Source organism: Chelon labrosus (genome assembly GCF_963514085.1).
Source record: "Chelon labrosus genome assembly, chromosome: 2".
NCBI lineage: Eukaryota > Metazoa > Chordata > Actinopteri > Mugiliformes > Mugilidae > Chelon > Chelon labrosus.
This window is the reverse complement of record NC_140338.1, coordinates 12583018-12598027: the sequence shown is the minus strand read 5'-3', so window position 1 is coordinate 12598027 and position 15010 is coordinate 12583018. Positions and strand designations below refer to the sequence as shown.

Genomic DNA, 15010 nt, shown 5'->3' with positions numbered 1-15010 from the left:
CGCGTCACTGGCGTCACTTGCGTGCGCGGCCCCTTTTCCCGGAAGCGTGATGCGCGGGCGGAGCACGGGGCGGCGCCGTTCCGTTGTTCGCCATACTTGCACAGGGAGCGCAGAGCTGCGAACGCACTTACTGCGAAAAGGCACCTGAAATCACTACCGCATTAAAAAAATAAAGGTAAGCCTCCTCAGTTTCAGGACCAGCCGATAGCCACACACCTCCAACCGGCGTAGGCCGCTGAAACCGTTTTGTTAGCGCGCGTGCTTTTCCATCAACTGATGCTAAGTTGCTAATATTAGCCGCAGGCTCCGGTTAGCTCGGCTGAATTATTCCCGGTGAACCACCTAGCTGCTTGTCTCTCTCTCTCTCTCTCTCCTCTCAGTCCCGCCCTGTTTAAGATGGTCGGCGACAAAAGTCACATTTTAAACTATGAATCAAATACATATTTTTTATATAGTTGATTAATAAAGCTACAGATGTGTTGCCGTTGCACCGGGGAGCTGTCAAAGGCGGTGTGTTAGCCGGTTTTCTGGAAAGATGCCAGCCTTAATTGTCAGCTAGCTACAACAGTCATGACAAATAATGTTTTGTTATATCGCCACAGTAGCTGCGGTCAACCTCTTGACATTTATGCCTGTTACATAAGTCAGTGCTGTGTGGAAAAGGTCATAATTGCTGTATTTAATCACACTGATTTTTGATTTTTGCTATTAAGGTGCCACTATATTATGTTTTTTTTTTTTTATGGGGAAAATATTATATTTACATCTTTCTTATACAGTTCTGTCAGGTGTATTATTTGGCCGAGAGGGGTTTGAATGACCTTTAAATGTCTGTGCTATTATTGTTTATCACAAATATGGATAGAGGAGGTGTATTTTGAGGACTTAATCAGCTCCTGATCATTCCCCCCAGCCCCCAGACTTTGTGAATCTTGAGTTTCTGGCTTCCTGTGTTGTTCAGAGAATCATGTTTGACTTCCCAAGGCTGCTTGTGCCCCGTCCAGCTGGGTGGGGTGGAGTTGTCACGTTGGATTTTTACTGGCAGTTCTGAAACTTTTTAATGTCAGCACATCAGGTGGGGCTTCTTAGTCGATTTGCTCTCGTCCATTTTGTACATTCATTAAGTTTAGGGACATGAGCAAGTGGGCCATCTGAAATATGTCTTTTGTTACTGTCACAGCAGACTCAGTCGATGTGCACGAACCCTAATTCCACTTCAGAAGAATCAAACTTGGTGACAGATGCTGTAATGGCAGCAGTTACATAATGCATTCCCTCTGAAGACCCTCCCCCCCACCACCGCCACCGCCACCTCTCCTATCATTACAAAAAGCTCTGTTCTAATTTTTTACCTCTTGCAGATTTAAGATTCAGTTTGCTTTTTTGAGAACAAAAGAAAGAAGTGTGCGGTCCGGATTGCAGCAGTGTTCTTCTTCGATGACTCTCTTGCTGAGGTCGACAGTCATTTCTAATATGTCACACTTCACACAGTCATCTGCTCGTGAGCCCCAGAGGCACCACAGACAAGAAAAGTGTGCGTGTGATTGTTGTTTTAGGGAGCATTTACAAGTGCTCTCCAAGCCTGGGATAAGCCTGGTGACTTCACGCGTCCAAATGCCAGAACGTGTAAGTACAGTGGTGGAGCAGTGGAGAAGAAATAAGGGGGGAAATTTTGAGGAAGTTTTTGGCCCTTGCTCAGGCGCATTAATGGCCGCAGAAGAAAGCTCCTCAGTTGGTCTTATAGGTGCTTATAGACATTCCTCTGACTCCTGCTAGTTTGGGCAGGTCTGACGAGAGACCCTGGAAGAGGTATGTACAAAACCTCGCAAAGCAGAACAAACAGAGGAACGTGAAGCGCAATAATCTTTACAGGCGGCGTTACAAGTTTTCGTGACCCCTAGTGATGCGTAATAAAATAATCAAGTGCTTCTTCATTACAGATTTGTAGTGCTGTAATGGAAAATATATTTGAGGCATAACACTTAGTTGTGCAACTCTGGTGCCATAAAACTTTTAGTATTTTAAGCAGTGCGGTGAGTTTACTCAAGTGTAACGGCTCCTTGAAGCATTTAAATCCCACTGTGCTTTCTGTCATTGTGCAATGTAAACACGTGTCAAGTAGACACTAATACATCACTGGCCGAGAACCGCTGTGTGGAAATTAAGGTAAAGCTAGCTCACAGTTGTGGTTCATACGTAAAAACGGATTACTTCCTTGAGTCACGTATAAAGTCAAACCAAAGATATTAAGTTAGATGTCACTGAAGTCACTGAATTTTGTCAAAATATATAGTTTTTGGTGCATTCCCTTTCCTAGCGATTCAGAGTGATTAATCAGTAATCGGGTATCAGAGATCTACAGTGTTACTTAATCACTTCAGCTAAATATCTGCAAATTTGGCCCGGCAGTGAAGGATTAGACTCGCCGCATAATCCCAACACAAGTTCACATTCTTAAAGGGATAGTTTGGTTTCTTTGGAGCGGGGATGTATAAGGTCCTCCTCCATAGTCAGTGTTTGTTCTGTTTGGAGAAGTATATACTGTATTATGAATACAGTATTTCTGTATTTGTGTTTTTTTGGTAACTTTTTTCCCTGTCGAAGTTGTCACTGTTGTCTGTATATATATATATTTTTATTTTTTTGCCAAACTCCATGCTACAGTGACAAGGAAATTTCCCGTACGTGGGATCAATAAACACGTCTTATCTTATCTTAATATCTTCTCCAGTTCACACCGACGTCAGAAGGCTTTCTCCGATGGGGAACTATATTGAACTCCTCAAAGTCACCGGACTCCATTGAGAAAAACAACAATTTTACCGGGCAGAACATGGTCTAAAGCTGCCTCGATCAGTTAGTTTGTGGTTCTGGTATGATTCATAAACATGTTAGTCAAATGGCTGGAGAGCAACTTCCTGTTCTGCAACTTTAATTTACTGTTTTTGCTAATGTTGTCTGGTGGTTTCAGATCCGCCAGTAAACCAGTCTGTCACTTTAATTCACCTCACTCTACAGGTTTTCCGTGATACCGTGAGACAGGCCTACAGTATTAAAACGGCTAACTGATGAAAGAAAGGCTTTAAGCAATGTATGCAAGTCATGCTGATTCAAATGTCTATACATGCAGCGACTGAGTCTCAGCCACAGATTCGTGGGCCTTTTGTCGTGTCCTTAATGTGAATGCCAGGACTCTTGGCGTAAACAGAGCCTTTCCTGCTTTTGTTACCTGTTAGCGTTTCAGCAGAGCAAAGTTCTCCGACATTAACCTCCTTAGCAAGAGACGAGCCTGACACGGGGGAGCGCAGATAGAAATTTAAACCCATTGTCTGTAGAATCCGTTTAAAGCGCTGGTCGTGTTTTTCTCTGGAGTTTTCATTTCCTGATATTTACTGCTTCCTTAATTAGAGCTAATATTGACAAGAAGGACGACTGAGAAACGTGAGCGCGTCGCTGAATAAAAGGAATAGCACGTGAGTCTTTAACCTATAAAGATAAAGGATGTTTCCCCCTTTTATTGCTTTTATAAACAGAAACCATCATCTGTATAATTCGGCAAAATGAAAACATCTACAAAGTAATGTCAATTACTTAAAAATATGTAATGTAAAATAAGTGATACCCTACGCTTTGTCAAGTCCTGACAAGTCATTACTGTTGCTAGGTTAGACAAACAATAACAATGTTTGCTATTTGTTTTACCTAGCAGCATAAACATAAGGAATTAAGGACTTGACAAAGGGTAGGAGCCCTCTGATTGGTGGTCACCAGACCAGTCAGAAGGCCAACAAAGGGTCAATTGGTCTGCTGACCACCAGTCAGAGAGCTCCTGATTCTTACAGTCCAAATACCAGGATGTGTTCTTGCCCTGCCCCGTTATATCGAGGAGGTAACTTGTGTCGACTTGGTGCAGACAGAATGCATTTCACAGGCTTCATCAGCTACACTGCTGTACCAGTGACAGTATAACAATACAGCGTCCTCCAGTCTTTACCTCAGGGTCGAACTTGGCAAGTCTGTACTGCAAAGTATGTGAGTCGGAGAAAAAAGAAAAAAAAGCACCATGTGACAGTGTTGTGAGCTTGTTGTTTGGAGTGTGCATGCATGCTAAGACCCTTTTAAAGAAAACACCCCTGCAGGCTAATTTTTCCAACACCAAAGGAATGCTATTCTATGACCTAGATAATGTGAAGCCCCACGGCCCCACCCTGGGGTTGACTTTTTTTTTAAATTATTATTATTTCCGGCTGGAGATCTCTTCTGATTTTCTGAATCAATTTAATTCCACTTGATTCGATTCTATATCAACTGAATTAGAGATGTTTATGTTATGAAGCTATTTTACTTGGTTATGAAAGAGATTTTATACAGAACTAATTTTGTTATTGAGAGGTTTGTTGTACAGTATTTTACATTTGTGCAGCTCTTCTCTTGTCATCATTTTGATCAGGCTTGACGCTGCTTTTAGAGTTGTGTAGATTAATTGTGCCGTCATTCAAGATATATTGTGCAAGTGAGCGGGATTTCATGAAGCGATGTCGTATCTCTCAAATCAAGACTGATTTGAATAGAAACACGTTTTTGTTTTGTTTTTTAAACCCAGTCCTACTTTTTAAATCATGTGACTCGTGACGTCTCATTCATGACTCACCTTGCACCGATGATGCCGTTTCAGAGAAATGTGTTTAGGTGATATCACCCATCAGAGCTGTGTAAAAAAAGAGAGACGATGCTGCTTCTAGGTTATCAGCTCACAGCCTCCCGTTCCCACACCACAGCAGCTGTAGATACAGACGGCTGGACACTTTCCATCAGCATCACTGTGGGGGTTATCTGTTTGTCCGGTGATTTACAACTCACTCCCCGCAAGAGGCAAGCGAGCAGGAGGAATACAGGACCACGTCTCTGTGTTACTGTGTGTTTGAACGCCTTCCTTTCTCTCTTTTTTTTCCTCTTTCGTCTCCAGACATGGCTGAGGATGAGGTGACTCCGGAGCAGCTAGCAGCCATCGCCGCGGAAAACGAGGAGCCGGAGCCGGTGAACTACAAGGCGCCAGCCCAGAAGTCCGTGAAAGAGATCCACGAGCTGGATAAGGACGATGAAAGCCTACGCAAATATAAGGAAATTCTGCTTGGCTCTGGGATCACTGAGGCTGGTAAGTGAGGAGTAAGGGTGAAACAGGAGAGAGTGAAGCTTGCTATGTGCCTCTGTGTTGGATTTATATATGCACATCACATGGATAATGTTTACAACGTACAGCAGCAGTGAAATGAGATTGCAGCAGCTCCTAACTATGCAAATTGATTGGTAATAAAGTTGAATAAGATGAAGAAATGAATGAATGAGCAACTATAAGTTTGGAAGTATGTGAGCATCCACGCTCCTTATATCAGAGCCTACACCGTTGTAAGCATTTATACATGCGTGCTGATGTCTGCGCTATTTTATTATGCTGCTAAAATGCTAGTCAGCGGCTGGTCAGCTGTATTGAGTTTCTCCGTGTCCTCCAAAACGGGAGGGGCTCATGTTTGGAGCATAATAAATGCTGAACAGCGGTTACTTTAACTGAAATCACAGCAACGGGATGTGCACGTCAGGCTATCATCCTGCTTAAGAGACAGAAAGTTGGTGCTTGTCGAACAGATACTTGTCTCAGTAAATCAGAGGAATATGTTCAGACTATACTGGACTGTCAATTTTTTAAAACGTGTGATTAATGCGCGCATGTCCTGCTGTTATGACCTTGGCTCACACTCAGTTCTTATCAGGATATGACGTATTCTCCATGGACTCCATTCGGATTCCAATATGGGGCGTGTTTTAACTGATAATAAACTGAGAAATAATACCTCTCCTATGCTATTAGATAGTCTTCAAACCAATCAGAGCCAATTTGTTGCGAACAAATTCAGGTCCACAGCACTCGGGGGACATGTAGGATCATGTCTATGTTATTCTTCTGTCCATCACCACATAAAACACGCCCAAACGATTTAATTGGTCTGGCAGGTTTTTTTGCAGGAGCTTAATTATTTCCCAACAAAGTGACTCCAGACCAACTTTCTGCCATAAAGATTTTGTGGGCGAGTGAAGTTAGTACTGTGGTGGAAAGCAAGCCCAATCTGAAATGTGGTTGTAAATATGTAAACAATTTTACCCTGTTGTAAAATTACCGCAATGGATGTTTGTAACGCCAAAAATCTCACAAGAAGCAGAAAAAGAAAGCGACAAGAAAAAAAAACGATAAAGCAACGTGAGTACCAATAGGTAGAAAAGCGCTATATAAATAGAAGTTATCTGCTTTGAGTGAATTGAGTTATGAACTGAGCACGGAGATGAGAAATTGATTTGAGTAATACAAACCTAAAAAATATCCCTTCCAGGTAACAGCAGTTAATTGTGATCCATTATCTGACAGCTCTAGTCTCCATCGCTCATTCATAATCCAATGTCTTCTAGTTGAAGCACTGATAATCAGTACGCTGTCCCTCAGCGAAGAGAAAAGTCTTCTTCACTGGGGCGAGGAACAGTCTAATTAATGCAGAGACCGTCCCGGCTACAGCAGAGCCGTCCTGGTTTCAGCTCCCTGGAGCACGCACGCTTTGACAGCCTCTTGTTACAGAGGCACAGTAGCAGAGTCTAAAAAAATACTGTGTAAAATCTTGAGTGGTGTCTAAAGTGAATCATCCGTTTCTTTGATCCCGTCCCAGATCCAACTGTTCCCAATGTCCAGGTGACCCGGATGTCTCTGGTCTGTGAAAGCGCCCCAAGCCCCCTGGTCCTGGACCTGCAAGGTGAGTCCCAGTTTGGGTAGAAATATAGAATATCTGCGGTATTTGTTCACTGGAGAAAAGGTTGTTAAGAAATGCAAGTGTCATCGTTATCTGGACAAATGACACGGAACGGCATGGCAGGATGTTCTCCAAACGTCATTTGAGAAATATTTTCTTCCACACCTTTCCTCTTATTCTTTCGTCCTTTGTCCTGGTCAGCTTCACGATCGACTGCAGCACAGACTCCGCTTTATTCTGATTTCCATCAAGGCTATTTACCATCTAACTCTGGATGCTGCAAAGATATAAAAGGAGTAAAATAACTCCATTGCCTGCATTTCTTTCCATTATGTTTTCAACGATCCAAAAGACATCCACCCCCCCCCCCCCCCCCCCCCCCCCCGCCAACACCCACCTCCCCCCGCCGTGTCTGCCGCTGCTTTTTCACCCCAGTCGGCCTAGATTTGAATATACCCAGAACATTCTGTCCTCCGTCTCCCTTTCTCTACATCTCTCCAACTTTTGGGAGAACTTCTACATTCTCAGCTAAAAGTAATGTCTGCCCATGCTGTAAATAAAATAAAAACTAATCAGTCATCAACAAGTTTGACAGATTGAAATCCTCTGCCTGCCAGTAATTCCAGGCTGAAGTGATAATGACGTGATGAGTCCAAAAAAGTGTTTCAGAAAATCCCCCAAAAGAGGCTAAAACAAGATGCTTAAAAAACTGTAAATGAACGAAACCCATCTTCTCATGTTTGTGCCTCAGCTTTGGTAAAGGCTTAAGAAGCCTGAGAGGATTAAACCAAGTTTGTGACTCACAATAAATAGTTTTGCAGATAGATTGGTTAAGCTTGCAATTATGCAGGCTGAGAGGATTTAGATTGATGTTGGGAGGCGTCGCCGTCGCCCGGTCGGCCTTCAGCGACCTCCAGCGTCATTCAAAACACGTCTTAATACGATCGTTATGACGCCACTGCTGTAGAAACCATCAACATCATGCAGAGGCACAGTAAAACAGGACGTTGCATTGTAGACAGTTATCTCATATAGCGAGATGAATGGCATTATTAAAGCAAGAAACTCACTTAGAACGATTCAAAAAGTCTCCTCTCACTCACTGCAGCTGCGCTCCAGCGCCGCGTACGTCAAATCCAGCAGAAGCATCAATGTCGACCCAATAAAATGTCAAAAATATACATAAAAGATGTAAATATAATTCATTTTACTCACCAGAGTTGTCATAGCACTCATAGTTGTTGACCTGAAAGACACACCCTTTCCTCGGCTGGGTCAGACTAGCCAGCTCCGGGGTTGGGTGGGCCTTTCCTTACAACATCCAGCTTTTCCTTCAAAGTCCAGAGCCGCTCTCTGACTGTCCAATCAGAGGACAAACTCTGACGCTACCATAGGCCACAGAGAAGCCCTAAGAATATAAAATCGAAAAGTGATTGGTTAAAGGAACAGCAACATTACAACGTATTTGAAGCTTCAACCACCTGCAGTTTTAATTGTGAAGGCCCATGCAGACTACTTTGACTCTGGCAACACACGACAGCTGAAATATGATTGTATAAAAGCTCTAATCCAAAGTCTCACAAAGACAGACAAGCCATAAAATGGAAAGAGTAGGCTGGGACAATTGGGATTGCTTTGGTGGCCCTGATGGCCCTACCACTGCCTTCGCCACACTGAGAGCTGAAAGTACCACAGAAGAGTTCACTCTCTGCCAGCGTCACAAGGAGGAGGATCCTGGTGTATCTCCTGTAAACTGGCCAATTTAATGCTGGACCATTATGAAGCTCAGACACAAGGTTTCAGATCAGGCGAACATACGGCAACAATCAGGAGCCTGTTTTTAGAGGCCTGGGAACTACAGCACGTGATAGTCAACATGGAGGTCAGCGCCCAGGAGACTGGCTTCCAGATAATCACAGAGGCCTGCGGGCATGTTAATGTATTGCTCGTACAATGGCTCCAATAGACGACGGTGAAAACCTTTATTCTCTACTCCAGAAATGTTCTGGTCATGAAAACGCCATTAACTCCATAACGCTCTCTGTGATATTCTTCTCCTTGACGCTGTCTTGATGAAACTCTTCTCTTAAATGCAGCGTTCAGTGTTTGTTGTTTTTTCTCGCAACCACCATTAAAACAGAAGAACGAGTAGTTTGAAGGCTACGGGGGATGTGGTTTTGGCTTACGACAGACTTTAAACAAATAACTAGAACAAATCGGGCTTCGCTGGTGCCCGATCTGATCGAATAATTTAAAAAAATATCTGGACAATGTCTATTCTCTAACATCTCAAAGGCCAGAAGCTACAGATACTCTAACCCAGTCGTCCAGCCGTCACCATTTGCCTCCCTGTCACTGAAATCCTTTCACTTGTCCATTTTCTCCTTCTTCTAACCTCAACTTTGAGAACTAAATGTTCACCTGCTGCCTAATGAATCACACCCACTGACAGGTGCCATGATAATCAGATAATCAGTATTCACTTCCCCGATCAGTGGTCATAATCTTACGGTTTATTGTGTTATATTGTTGACTTTTGCCTCACAATAAATTTTTATGAGCGTTTGATTTTTGCCCTTGATTCTGACAATGCGGTCATCGGTGTCTGTGCTGAACCACATATTGATTCCTGTGCCTTTTTTTTTTTTTTTTTTTTTTTTCGTTCCAACAGGAGACCTGGAAGCCTTTAAGAAGCAAGCCTTCATCCTGAAGGAGGGAGTAGAATATAAAATAAAGATCAGCTTTAAGGTGAGGGTTACTTCCCCTGCTTTTTATTTGTAGCCGTTATCAAAATGTCATTGTTCAAACGCGTCTGAATTCGATCTGATAGTGTTTTCAAATGTGTGGTATTGGGGTTAGTGGACAGAAGTCAACATACGTCCACAAGGACACATCATTCAGAAATAGAGGCGGCACATAATTAAGGGCGCTCCGATCAATCAGCCATCGATTATTGCGCCTAAATCATTCACCTCAAGTCTGCGCATTTTTGAAATTATAAAAAAATGTAATGTAAAAATATAATTTTTTATTATAAAATATGTACGTTGAACTGCTTTCCATAAACTATCCAGGTTTAGTTTTCCTGAGTAACTGATGGAGAGCAAACACATTAGAGTGGTTTTTTTTTTTTAGCTCTTATTGAAACCACACTCATAGAAATGAATCAAAATGAGAGTTTTTTTTGGTATCTGTCAGTTTTGCTTCCTGCCATCGGCTGAAAATCTGCTGATCGGAGCGCCCCTACTTGATTCCAAGGTGATATCAGTGAGCTTTTGATTTTTTTTCCTAGCGTAAACTAGAGCCAAGTCTGGTTTGGGCTCTCTGGAAAGACAAGGCAGTCGTTATTATTCAGCTGAACGAGTCCAAAAAGCTCTGAAGGTTTTAAGGCCTTGCCAGCTTCAATAGTCAGTCCATAATAACACCAGAAATACTGATATGAATTAATATTATTATTCAGAATTATAGAAGGTTAAATGTGTTGATGTCCGTGTGTCCTCAGGTGAACAGGGAGATCGTCTCGGGCCTGAAGTACGTGCAGCAGACGTTCAGGAAAGGAATGAAGAGTGAGTGAACGTCTCGTATTGATTCGTTGGAAATGAAACTCTGCAGCTCTTCCTCCCAAGCTCCACCTTTTGTTGGATTTAGCTTTTTGAGCCAAACGGTTGCTCAGTTAAATATTTGACCTGTCTGTGGACGGCAAGGCGGGAGCCTGAAATGACAGAATGAAAAATCTGACTTTAGCTTTGTAGCTTATCAGTCCTTTGAATTTACTGGTACAGACGCCTGTTCAGACCGAGCCTGGAACCAAACCAAACCCAGAATCAGTTCTTATCAGAATCTGTGTCTGGTGGTGCGCTATTAGATAGTCCTCCAACCAATCAGAGCTATTTTGTTACAAACAAGATGATGTGGATAACTACTTAGCAGTCACACTGCCAATATTAGCATCTGTTAGCTCGGTGTGAACAGATGTACTGAGAGCTGTCTACTTGTGATCAGATCACCCAGGGTGCATGTTAGTACCAGGTCTGACCAAGGCCTAGTAAGCTAAGAGACAAGGTGTCCCTTTTATTGATGGGGAAATCCCAAAGAACAAAGCAGCAACACAAACACTTAATCAGCAAGGGTTGGTTCTCGGTCTCAGAGGGTTTCTGGTATCCAAATAAAAACAGATCTTTCACATGATTTTTGTCCAAAACAAGCAACTTGAGTTGGTTAAAATCAAACTAAGTGAAGAATCTAATATTAAACAGAATTATACAAACACGTCTTTATTGTATTGTTGATCCTGCTGCAAGTTTCTAGCCTTTATAATATGTCTGTGAAGGTTCTCAGTCATCCAGGTCATGGTATATCCAACAAAGGTTCAAAAAGGCAACTGGACTTGTAGAGTTTTTTGAGAAGACGTTTCACCACTCATCCGAGTGGCTTCTTCAGTTCTAGGGGACTGGTGGGAAGTCTGAGATTTAAATAGGAACTCCTCCTGAAAACTTGCTTATTATGTTAACAACCAGAAACTGGTGCAGCTAATTTACATTAATGATTGGGTTCTTACCTGTTGTTGAGGGGGGACTGTTCTTTGTCCCCCTCCTCTTCCCTATGAAGAAGCTACTCGGATGAGTGGTGAAACGTCTTCTCAAAAAACTCTACAAGTCCAGTTGCCTTTTTGAACCTTTGTTGGATAGCCTTTATAATGGTGACACCAACCAACTCCTTGACATGAAGACATTGTGTTTTATAAATACCGATGTCTTCTTTCTCGTTCGTCGACAGTTGACAAAACAGACTACATGGTGGGCAGCTACGGGCCTCGTCCCACAGAGTACGACTTCCTGACCACGATTGAGGAGGCTCCTAAAGGCATGCTGGCCCGCGGCAACTACGTCATAAAGTCCAAGTTTACCGACGACGACAAGCACGACCACCTGTCCTGGGAGTGGAATCTCAACATCAAGAAAGACTGGAAAGACTAAAAAAAAAGAGGCCTTTGTGTTTGGAGTGAAGGGGGGTGGGGGGGATGCGTTCCTCGGCTCCCTCCTTCCTCCCCCCTCCCCTCATTTCCCCTCCCCGCGTCCACCATTTCTGCCTTCTTTGTCTTTACTCGTTCGTGCATTTCATGCTCTCATGCCTTAGTTGTCGCCTCGCTGTCTTAACACCCCGGCCTCCTCCACCCTTACCTGTCAACACTAGTAGCAGCAGCAGCATCCTCCTCCCCTCCCCTTCCCCTCCTCTTCCTGTCCGTCCATCCATCCATCACCTCCCCGCCTACCTGAACGTTTCATTCGTTGCACACGAGCCTCCTCCGTTCACCAGCCTGCAACCCTCCCCACCCACTACCACCACCCCCTGCCGAGCTGTGCCATGTAGCACCTTACTCCCTCCTCTCTTTCGTCCCGGTTTTTCCGCTGCTTGAAGAGATTAACCCCGCCTTCCACCTCTCCAGAATGGTGTCTTCCTCTCTCAGTATGAAGTTCATGTGGAAAAGCAACTGTACAATCAACGTTTTGTTTGCCTTTTTTTATATAATTGTATCAATGGTCGTGTATTGTGACTGTATTCACATCACTGTTAATCAGCTGTCGTTCGTAGCCAGCCCCACCGCGTCCGCCTCCTCCTTCCCCCTCCTCCGCCCCCCCGTCGCCGCCCGCTCTCATCGCAGCGTTCCTTTGCTTGCTGTCTTTTGATATGAAACACGACATGATTACCAAAACCTGCCTTGTGGAAACAGTAGATTCAGAGCTGCTCTGTGGCACCTCCTCCCGTCCCCAAATGAATTCACCCCACCTCCCTTCAAAAAGGGGCCTAAGTTAACAAGGGAGTGAAACGGAAAATAAGAAAAGCTGCCTTACGTATCGACAATTTGTCTATCGATCATGCCTTGTGTGTCCGAGCAGTGCTTGCTACGGGGTAGTCCGTATAGGAAGGGCTCGCTCTCGCTACCGACTTAACAACCACCTGTAGCCCTGTTGTAGTGGAGACCCGTCTCTGCAGGTTAGTTGGGATGCAGCTCTGCGCACGCTCACCGCTTCTCCAGAATAATGTTCAGAATTGGAGATATACGATATGAAATTGGCACTCTTTTCTTCTACATCGAGGCCTTAGCACTACAAACTACGATCGTGTGGAGGGAAAACAGACATTTCTAAAAATCAGCCTTTATTTTTTATTTTTTTTTGGTTCCCCTTTGCCTTAATGTCCCACCATCGCTTCGTTGACGTGTCGCCTGTAGTCAGATGTGGAGGTGTAGCACCAGAGAAAGCACAGGACGGGGCTGAGCCAGGCACCGTCTGCTGCTGCCGGAGACCTCGGCGGTGTCTGGTCTCAACCCACGGACAAGACGCTGGTAGTGAACAGGAAACTGACCGGGCCATTTAGCCTTTTATTTTTATTATTATTATTATTATTATTAGTTTTTTTATTTGTTACCCAGAGACCTCTCTGTACACTAAGGGTTATGCGACACTATGAGAGAAAAAAAACGAAACACAAGCTGTATATTTAATGAAGACGGAGGGTTTTAAAAAAAAAAAAAAAAAAAAAACTGACCAGAACCATTAAATTAAAAATCGTACTGTACCAGAACATATGGATGTAAAACTTTTTAGTTTCTTCTGATGAGAATTGTTATGTAGTCCTGCTCCATACATTCCTTCACATTGTACAGTTTCTATGAAAACGCTGGCATGCTGGTGGGGTTGTGTATTCTATCATCATTGTGGTTGCTCTTCTCGGTCAATAAAGATTTTGCTCAACTTGGCCTCGAACACAGTGGTGTTTCGCCAGTGGGGAGTTTTTCTTGCTTGGTGCAGTGTTGCGCAAGTTCACACTTAATGAGAACTCGTTCAAAGTTCAATTCACACAGATAAAAGTGAACTAGTTCAAGTTCATAATTTGCATTTTTCTATTTTGAACTAAGTTCATAGACACCAAAATGAACAGTTCACGTTTATTTATTTATATTTATTCTTTTTTTAAGCTATTTTTGTTCAATTGAATCTCTGACTGATTGTCTATCCCCAGCCCACGATATTTTTTCCACCAGGCTCTCTCTTTTTTGAATAACTAATGACTGTATAAACTTAACTGTTTGTGTGAATCGGTTTCAGCAGCGCCAGTCATGCTGTATGCCGTAAATCACACGTGGGCTGACAGTTGTCGTAAAACTTTTTTTTTTTTTTTTCCTGTAAGGGGGTGAACGACGTTATTTCCCTCCAGATTTAGCGAAACTCTCGTCTACGCTCACAGATGGAAAAACTATGCGCTCAGTTTACAGCTCACAAAAATATGCACAACACTGGCTTGGTGTCAACACACCTCCAACTTTTGATCATCAGTACAAGACTGCGGGGAAGATAAACCCCTCGTTCTTTTGGGCGTTGTCCTTATTCGAAGCGTTACGGTAAACGCGTGCAAAAAAAAAAAAAAAAAAAAAAAAAACCCTTCAAAATAAAAGCGTCATTTATGCACGCTGTCAAATAATAAACAAATTTAAATCTAATGGAAAATAAATAAATGACAAATAATTTTTATTTTTTGCAACAATGTTTTATTGAATTACAAAAAAAAAATTAAAAAAATAAATATGGGTCTGTGTCAAATTAATCTGTAGTATTTAAGTAAAATATAACATTTAAAGGAAAATGCCTGTTTCCACAAACTATTTCCACTTCATCCTGATAGTACACAACCTCAGGATGTCACCCAGGAAATATCAGGTCATTCTGATGTGGAATTTCAAAATAAATGCTTCTTAAATTAGTTTTATATTTTAGATCTTTTCCAAATCATTTCAGATTGCAATCAAAAGAAAACTGCCCGTTTCCACAGACTAATTCCATGTGACCCTGATAGTACACACACTACCAGGATGTCAGGTTCTGATGAGGTCGATTCCACATCAGAATGACCTGATACTTCCTGGGTGACATCCTGAGAATAAATTAATCATTTACCCCTGTGTCTCTTGGCTTTTAGTGCAGCCGCCTTCAGTTGTTTGTTGATACCATTCAGGCTCTTCAACATATGCAATAAAGGTGACAGATCAGGTGACTGTCTCAGACATTACCAGTCATTCTGAAGTTAAGATCAATTATGTTCAAATAATGCTGTTTTGTAAAACAGTTGTTTTGAGTCCGCTGTATTTTTGTTATGTAGTCTGATCTTTATAGTAGACTTGAATAATGATATGCCTACGTCCAAAAGAGTCTTCTTCACTT

General features: G+C 42.7%; 1 protein-coding gene across 1 annotated transcript; it reads left to right on the top strand.

The window, feature by feature from the left end:
• Nucleotides 1-65: 65 nt before the first annotated feature.
• Nucleotides 66-13630, top strand: LOC311500571 (rho GDP-dissociation inhibitor 1-like). Its single transcript, XM_084562062.1, has 6 exons — nt 66-175; nt 4967-5155; nt 6711-6794; nt 9463-9539; nt 10294-10357; nt 11568-13630. Exons 2-6 carry the CDS (start codon nt 4969-4971, stop codon nt 11765-11767), a joined length of 612 nt encoding a protein of 203 aa, XP_084418188.1. The 5' UTR covers nt 66-175; nt 4967-4968; the 3' UTR covers nt 11768-13630.
• Nucleotides 13631-15010: the final 1380 nt, after the last annotated feature.

Excerpts from the sequence above, each read along its gene's own strand:
- LOC311500571 (XM_084562062.1), top strand. The coding sequence starts at position 4,969 with ATGGCTGAGGATGAGGTGACTCCGGAGCAGCTAGCAGCCATCGCCGCG. Across the intron at positions 5,156-6,710 it reads CTCTGGGATCACTGAGGCTG|ATCCAACTGTTCCCAATGTC; the intron begins GTAAGTGAGGAG and ends ATCCCGTCCCAG. Across the intron at positions 10,358-11,567 it reads GTTCAGGAAAGGAATGAAGA|TTGACAAAACAGACTACATG; the intron begins GTGAGTGAACGT and ends GTTCGTCGACAG.